Genomic DNA, 9,154 nt, shown 5'->3' on the forward strand with positions numbered 1-9,154 from the left:
CTGGTAAAATCCTTGGTTAGCATGTGAATTCATTTCCCATTTCCCACATATCCCATGGCAAAGCTTACGAACACCAGAAATAGAGCTCTCTCCATAGCTGGGCCAAAACTCTGGAATGCCCTACCATACTACCTAACCAATATCATCGATAATAAAGCATTCAAAAAAGAACTGAAAACCTGGATCTTCAGCCAGACTTTCAATGATGACTTAAGCAAATTACAATTATGATGCCTTAAGCCTCCACCTACTTCTCCCCTCTTCTCTTTTCCGCAGATATTTACCCCTTCCTCCTCCCACTGCCTCCCCCTCTATTGTATATACCTTCCTCGTTTTTCGTTTCTATTTTCATTTTAGTTATTTGGCTTAAACTATTTTAGTTATTTCCTGTTACAACCTGCTCCATGACCTGTTATATATACTTTTGTTTCACTACTTGTTCTATGTATCATTGTTTCGTTTCAATGTAAACCGGGGTGAAGGCATGCGCTAAACCTCGGTATATAAAAAGCTTCAAATAAATAAATAAATTTCTTTTTTGGTATTTTGTAATTAATTTATGTTTTTATTTGTACGTAAGCACAAATTGGCTTATTTATACATGTATTCTTTTGTTATACTGTATTCTGTAACTCATTTTGGGCAGTTTCTCTAAACTGCACACAAAGTCACTGAGTGACCACAATACTCAATGAAGTACAGCCCTGTCTCCATGTCAGCCTGGAGGAATCTTGTTTGCATCTCACATTAATTGCCACAACAACCTGCATTTAATTAGGAAATCTGTTCTTTAGATCCAAGAAATAATTGATCTTTATTGAACATGGTAAATAATTCTGTCAAATGAATAAACATTGATGCAACGGACAGTTCATTGCTTACCTGTTCAGAATCCCCCAGTTGCTCAGTTTCTGCTGTGTAGAGTTTGCTGGTATATAATTGTGCATTTCTACGAATTTAGGTAGAAAATGCTTCACGACCTCTGCAACCATCACTTAAAAAAATATACAGACTTGTTATGTGGAATAATTTAAAAAAAAAAAAAAAAAAGAAAACTTCAGTACTTATGAGATCTGTCAGGTACTTGTGACTTGGATGGCCATTATCAGAGACAGGAAGCTAGGCTCAATGGACATTAGCCTGTCCCAACACAGCATTTCTTATATTCACTGAGGTCCATATTCAGTCACTGGCTGGAATGCAAAGCTAGTCAGATAAACTTATCCAGCTAACTTTGGAGGGATATTCAGTGGTGTAGCCACATCATTGGAAATAGATGGCTGTCTTAAAGATTTAGGGCTGCTTGATAGTATTACAGAGTTAGCCAGATATGTAATCTGATTAACTATAAATATCTGGCTAACCTAACTCTGCCCAGAAACACCCCAGAATGCCCTTACGTTATCCAGCTAAAGTTTAGCCAGATAAGTGCCAAAATATTTAAAAATCAGCATTTAGCTGGGTAACTCATAAATTATCTGGCTAAATGCCCCTGAATATGGACCCCTTAGAGTCTTAATAATACATTCTAGATTTAGAAATGCATTATGTTACATCTAACCCACAGTTGGGGAGACACTTTGGAAAAAGCTTAATTGATTATGAGATTGTCTTGGTGCATATTTCCCATATGAGAATCAAGTACTAGCTGTAGGAGTTTGAAGTGGACATATAGAGCTGCCCAGAGGGAAAAGAGCAAGAAAAAAGTAGAAAGAAGGCCAGACCTTCTGCCTTGCCCAAGGGGCGAGAACAGGGATAGGAGTCAAATAGTAAGAGGAAAGCTAGGAGCAGCAGTTGAGGCAGAGTAAGCAACTTGCAAAGCTATGTTAAGAGCAGTGGTGTACCTAACGTATTTGACACTCCTCCCTCCCATGGTTCATTTCTCCACCCTACAGCGATCCCTAGTTCACTCACTCCTTGCACCCTCTGCTGCAGAAGAGGGGAAGCAGGGGACAAAAGTCCCAGAAGATTGGCAGATAATATTTAATAGTTCTAGGAAGCTGGCAACCCTGCCACGCTCCCAGGAACCCTACCACCTGCCTCCAATGTTTGCCCAGCATTTGAGCCCTGGAGAAGTGGGAAATGGGTAAATGGTGGGGGTATGTGTGTGGTGCAAGGTATTAAGTGCACTAAGCGAACTTTACAGCTTTGCATCCCTTCCTCCCAGTCCTCACCACACACAAATTAAAAACTGTTGCAGTTGTAATCAGATTTTACATGAAAAAGGATATTCCTAGACTTCTAAAGTAAAAATATCACAACAACATATAAATGATTTTTACATGCACTGCTGTGGTGCCAACTCGAAAATCCTGCAAAAAAAGACACTTAGACCCCTTATATTAGGCTTATTGAAAGGGCACTTGAGTGGGCTTGACCCTCAGAAAGCCATTAGTAAACAATTACAAAATAGTAAACCTCCCATACCAAGATAGCACTAAATGGCAGCACTCGCAAACAGTAACAACCCTACCTAAGAAAAGGCAACACTATAAATATTACATCAGGCACTAAAACACCAATACACCTCCTATTAGGAAAACAGAATAAACCAGATTGCTATAGATCCCTACATAGAAACTATATGTCAGAAGAAAACCTCACCTCACATCTCACACCTCACAGATAGACCCAAACCAAAAACAGAATAAAGTATAAACAGAAATGTGTAGACAAAAACTGAACTGGAGACCTCAAGAAGCCATACTCTGTATGCAGTGCAACAATGGAAAAACAGAAACACCATCATTCCTCATAAAACAATAATAAAATCAAGAAATATAATATATCAATCATAATAGTAAAACTATACTAACAGAAAGAATAAATATTTCAAAACAGCTGATGAACATAACATCATTCAATAAACAAATATTTTTTTAAAGTTCTCAAAAACCAATTAAATATTTCAAAAGAATAGGCACATCAAATAATATCCAACAGTTAAATCTAAGAAGAATAAAAAAATCCTCCGCTCTCTATACTTGGGATCTTTTGATTTACAGTCACCCTAAGATTGTTGTGGATTAGGGGAGGGGCCCATATAAACTTATTCTCTCTCTCTCTTACACATACACAAACACACTCTCACATACACACAGGTTCTCATATTCACCTCGCACACATATTCACACATGCACACAGACTCTCACTAACAGACACACACTCACTCATACATGCATACAGGCTCTCACTCACACACACTTATTCCCACACATGCATATGGGCTCTCACTCTCACACACCCACACATCCCTACCCATGGCACGCCCCTCCTGGCGGTCACCTGGGATGGACTGTCCCCTCACACCATAGTATGCCACTGCATAAGAGAATAAATCTGAACGCCCCATTAAATATATTAGGCTTGCAAATTTATTTTGCAGGATATATAAAAAATATTTTGTAACCAAAAATGTGGAAATAGCCCTTTTAAAAACTAGGCCCGATGTTCATCCCAATACAGATGGATGAGAAACATTTATATTTCAAATTATATGGTCATTTTATTTTATTAGCCTGCTTTCTGATGGGAAATAAAAAAAATATGAGATCGCTGTGGGTGTGTGTGTGTGTCCCCTAACAATTGGGCCGATTCAGTAAAAACGCAGGAGAGCGGACGAACGCCCGCTCTCCCGGCGTGCGCACCGGCCACTCGCTGGTGCGCGTGATTCAGTATTCAAATTAGGTGGTGCGGTAGAAACGGGCAAAAGGAGGCGCTAGGGACACTAGCGCATCCCTAGCGCCTCCTTTTGACCCGGAGCGGCGGCTGTCAGCGGGTTTGACAGCCAATGCTCAATTTTGCTGGCGTCGGTTTCTCGAGCCCGCTGACAGCCACGGGCTCGGAAACTGGACCGCTGGCAAAATTGAGCTTCCGGTTTTCGGCCCAACAGCCGCCGGCCCAATTTAATTTTTTTTCTTACTTTTTACACCCTTCGGGACCTCCAACTTAATATCACTATGATATTAAGTCGGAGGGTGCACAGAAAAGCAGTTTTTACTGCTTTTCTGTGCACTTTCCTGGTGCCGGCAGAAAGGTAGGCGCTAATTTCTTAGAGTAAAATGTGCGGCTTGGCTGCACATTTTACTTACTGTATCCCGCGCGCATACCTAATAGGGCCATCAACATGCATTTGCGTGTTGAGGGCGCTATTAGGTGCCGCGGGTTAGACGCGCGTTTTCCGCCCCCTACTGAATAAGGGGTAAGGGAAAACGCGCATCCAAGGGCAGGATAACAGTGCGCTCTGTTGGAGCGCACTGTACTGTATCGGCCTGAATGTTTGTGTTTAGTGTCCTATCCATATTAGGGGTTAGAGGGCCATGAAAACAAGGGTGGAGTTTTTTCTGATCCACATATCTCTGTGAATGTGCGCATTTTCATGTCCTGGAAAGTAGGCTCCTTTAGTTCTGCGAGGAGCTTCTTGTTTTAATTGTACTTATTGCCAGACATATTTTCCAACACCTCTTCTCATCTGGATTGCATTACACAATCACATTTTTACAATTTACAAAAAATCAATACAAAATTTAAAACTGTCATCAATTTAGGCAATTGTTAAAACCCAGAAACTAAATCTGTGATTGTGTTAGACACTGGCATGCGATCAGGGTCTTCTAGGGATTTAGTGAATCCCCCAAGAGGCTCAATCTCTGACAATGTGTGCTGGCACTATAGCTGAAGTGGAGCTGTGCCACAAATGCAGAGAGTAGAGTGGAGCCACCGGGCTGTGGCAGAGGAGCTGCTGTCAGTGAGAAGAGGAGGGGCAAGACAGAGCCGCAGCTCGCAACAATATCTTTGCTTCTATCCTCCTTCCTATGCAATAGCATGGCTGGTTCACTCTACGCGGAAAAGGAATACTTTAATAAATAAATAACTCCTCTTTCCACTGGCAGGAGGAATTGGTGAGCAGGGCTTCTTTATCTGCTGCTGCCTCTTCCTCTGCTGGCTTCCCTTTGAAATGGGAAGCATATGGGGGCCAGAGGATCCCACAAAAATAGGGGCACCCCCCACGGTTTTGACTTCAGAAGGAAGCCCACAGAGGAAGCTGCAGCAAGTGAGAAGTGCTCCTGCTGGTGAACTCCTGCCAACTTGAGGGAATAACAGGAGGGAAGGGTGGAGGATAGACGATTGTGCGGCCAGGGGGGTGGAAGGGCTGGAGAGAGAGGGGAAGAGAAGGACCGATGGCTGAGGTGGGGTGGTGTGGAGAAGAAAATCGATTATTGCACTGGGGGTGGGGGAAGGGACAGATACTAACACCAGGGATGAGGGAAGGAAATAAGATAATTATGCAGGGAGGGATAGTGAAGGTAAGATGATTATGTCAGGGGTGATGAATAGAGGGGTGGGTGAGGGGAGGGGAGGGAAGGAAGATGATTATGCTAGGAGGGTGGCTGGGAGAGGGAAGGGATTATGCCAGGGAGTAGATAGGTGTGGGGGAAAGATGGAAGGGAAGAGGATTTCGCCAGGGGCAAGATGTGTGTGGGAGGAGAAGGAAGGGAAAGTGAAAATGCTAGAGGAATGTCACCCCCTGCCACAGGTGATACGAGATGATGTTTCATTTTTAAACAATAGTTTGGATAAATAAATTCCAAGTATGAATAAAATTTTAAAGCAAACCAGTGCCAAAATGTACTTGGATTGCTTCTCCCTTAACTGTAATTTGATAGTGACAATACTGAAAGTGTTGTTTCATAAAGCAGTTTGAGATCATAGCCTGAAATAGGACAATATATTGGATAAAATTGTTATTTAAAACAACAGCTCTTGGGCACTGGTGCACATGGGGAGGGCCACAGACCATGAAAGTCCCCATGTCCTCCTGGGGTTCCAACACAAGGCAAAAAAGACAGGGTTTTGTCACTCTCTGGGGCTCCTCTGCACACCAGTCACTAGGGTTACCAACTTTTTCATAGCCCATGACTGGACACTTGAGGACTGGGAGGAGGGGGTGCCCCATCCCTTTCTGATATTAGCATAAATGTGCATTTTCCCCTGCTCCTGTCTCCTCTCTTTTCCCTCCATTCCTTGTGCCTCGACCGTCTCTCTTTCCTCTTCCACTGCCTCTCATCTCTCTCCCTCCGGTCTCCTCCCTTGTCTCTTTTCCTGTCTCCCCTCTCTTGTCCCTGTGCCCCCTCTCTCTCCCCTCATCTTCTATGCCCTCCTGTCTTTTCATCCTTGGCCCTTGTGCTCCTACTCTAATCTCTCTTGTGCCCTATTGACTCTCTCCTTTCTCCATCCCCTGTGCTATCCTCTGTGTCTCTCCCTCCTTCATTCCCTGTGCCCCCTCTCTCCTCTTCCTTCCTTTCATGTGGCACCTCTGGCTCTCTCACCCAACCTGTGCACCTCCCTCTCTATCCCCCTCCATCCCCCTTCTCCATTCCCTGTATCCTCTTATTTTTCTCTTCCAGCCCGTCTTTTTTTTTACTCCTCTGTGCCTTTTTCTCTTCTCTAAGGCATTCCTGAGATTATGCAGGAAGTGCTGCTGGAGCAGCCCAGAGGAGGGAGAGATTGAGCTGTGTTCCCATCCCCTCTCCCTACAGCTTCCAGTCACAGTAGAGAGAGGAGGTGGGAGAAGAGGGGCAGAGCAGCTGCCAAGGAGAGTGTGCTCAGGTGAGGTTCCACCCCACTCCCCACAGCTGCCAATCACAGCACGGGAGAGGAGATTGGGCAGGGCTGCAGTTCCTCTCTCATGCTGCTTGTTCTATCTTAGTCCCCTCCCCCGTTTTGAAAACAGGAAGTGGTGCAGAGCTGTAGGGGGCAGGAGTTGCCTGCTGCAGGAGACAGATTTTTAGTGTCCGGTCAGTACTTCTGACTGGACACTGTACAGGTGAACAAAAACTGGACTATCCGGTTCAAAACCGGGCAGTTGGTAACCCTACTAGTCAGTCACACCAAAAATTCAATCTTCACTCCAAAAACTATTGTTTAAATAAAAATCTTTATTGAAACACCTCGCAGGAAAAATCACAAAGTCCAATACTACACCAGTTGGTCGTGCACCACATTGTACATAAAGTCTCAGTTCCTTTTAGGTATTGCATATCTTCTGCATTCCTTTCTATTTCCTGTTTGATGAGCTTCTGATTGAATTGTTTGATCAGTGGATTTTCCCATGCAAGCTTTTCTCCCTCAGGATGAGTGTGGATATTTCCATGAAAACCGTTCTCCCTTAGTTGGGTGTACTAAGACTCCCTGGTGCACTCACCCAAGACTCTGCAGAATTCCTTTCTCTCTTGGGTCTCCTCAGAATCTAATACTCCTTTCAGGAGCTCTTCTTCCAACTCCTCACACAGAGGGATCTCATAAGCTTTCTTTCCCATCAGAAAGTAGGCAATAAAACAAAAATGACTAATTTGCACCGAATAAACTGAAACATGAATTTCCTCATCCTGTGCTGGGGGGCAGGTGAAGATTCACTTCAAGAGAGAAACTGCAGCTGGTTGCTGCTGTCAGGCCAAGCCTTGGTGATGACTATCTGACTGCATTTCCTATCAGGCCGATGCAATATTGGCCCACTCTCCTAACGTGCGTAAATCCACCTCTCCTGGGCGCACAATTTAATATTAAAATGAGCTGCCACGGTAACAAGGAGGCACTAGGGGAAATTATGCATCTCTAGCGTCTCCTTGGAATTGGGCACCCAGGAAAGGTGGCTGTCAGTAGCGGGTTAGGAAATAGACACTCAGTACAAGTATCCATTTTCTCCTGCTACTGGCACAATATACACCCACGATATACACAGCCTGGACCGTGTATATTGTGGGTGTATTGGGTGCCCAGAAATTTTTTTTCGTGACCTTTTTTTTTTTACATGATTCACTTTCTGTGGTTCCTCCTACTTAGTATCGCGACCAATGCTAGTAGGAGGAATCACAGAAAAGCAGGAATTTTTTGTTTTTTTCCAATGAGCACTGAGCATGGCAATTTGCTGTGTTACAATGGGCACATTGATAGTGCAGGAAATTTTTTGAATCACGGGGATTAGCTAACAGCCTCATCTACATGTACTTTTCATGTGATGAGTGCTATTAGCTACGCGCATTTTGGACACGCTATTGTCCCGTATTGCAAAGAGGGTTATGGACGCGTGTCCAAAACGTGTGTCCGATTGCGCGTTAAGCCGTGCTCTGGCCACAGCGCACAGTATTGCATCGGCCCTTATGTCAGGTGTCTCATGTCCTCCCAGTAGTCAGTTACTTAGAATTCTCACCAAAGTACAGCATAGCTGGAACCACCTGGACAGGAGACTGCTGTTTGGTCTGTTTGCGATATGCTGATGTGATTTTCCCACATGACCCTCAAGGGAATGATTTTACTTGATGAGATGCTTTGAGTATATTGCATATCATATACACATTGCCATTGTTTGTGATCTGCATTGAAAAGGCCCACCATCACGGAATTGCAAAATATGTCTTTTATTACACTGGAATACATTTCTGGGCTGAAATAGTACGGTTCTGGGGAAAGCTATCTCCCTTCCATGTATTGCTTCCCTGCAGTGCATTTCAATGAGAAACATACGACATCTGCCTCCTCTTAGTGCTATGTGGCATGCAATATCCGTACCTCCATCACTGAAGTCTCTTGCTATATTTCTCTTCTGTCTGCTCAGCGGAATCTGGTCGATCCAGGCGTAAAGCTCCTGCAGGTTTTCCTCGTTCAGTTCACTATTCATCTTCCCTTACTTGTATCGCACAGATATGAAGTTTAGAGTGTGCTTTCCCTTGCAGGACGCACCTTGCACATTAAGAGTTATGTTGTTTCTGGTTGCTTAGAAACTGATTGCCTCATTTCACTGTCTACGGGCAGCAGAAAGGGACAAAAGATCTAGAGAGCACTTTCCTGCAAAGGCTTTTGAATTTCATCTGTAGGGATTCTTTACCTTTTTGTAAAAGTTGGGTCTCATTATGCAGGACAAAACAATAATTATAAAAAAGAGATAATTTTAGCACAATTTTCATAACTGCATTAGGTATTACTACCAGTGCAGAGAAGTGAACTCTAAAATAAATTCCAAATTATCTCAATTTTTATTACTTTTTAAGGAAGCATTACTTCAGTGTCTGAAGTGAAGTTAATTTTTTTTTTTAATTTACCTCTGTTGGAAATAAATGTAAGTAAAAAAATAATAACCAACCTGAGATCCCTGGAC

General features: G+C 43.4%; 1 protein-coding gene across 1 annotated transcript in view; it reads right to left on the bottom strand.

Moving 5' to 3' along the window:
• LOC115095608 (sperm flagellar protein 1-like) overlaps positions 1-8,763 on the bottom strand; it is a 105,707-nt gene extending 96,944 nt beyond the window's left edge. The window contains exons 1-2 of the mRNA XM_029609578.1: positions 8,569-8,763; positions 883-994 (exon numbers count right to left, since the gene is read on the bottom strand). Coding sequence (XP_029465438.1) covers positions 883-994; positions 8,569-8,677 — 221 coding nt within the window. The 5' untranslated portion in view covers positions 8,678-8,763. The remainder of the gene's footprint in view (positions 1-882; positions 995-8,568) is intronic.
• Between the last annotated feature and the right edge of the window lie 391 nt (positions 8,764-9,154).

The sequence above is a fragment of the Rhinatrema bivittatum genome, chromosome 7 (assembly GCF_901001135.1).
Source record: "Rhinatrema bivittatum chromosome 7, aRhiBiv1.1, whole genome shotgun sequence".
NCBI classification, from domain to species: Eukaryota; Metazoa; Chordata; class Amphibia; order Gymnophiona; family Rhinatrematidae; genus Rhinatrema; species Rhinatrema bivittatum.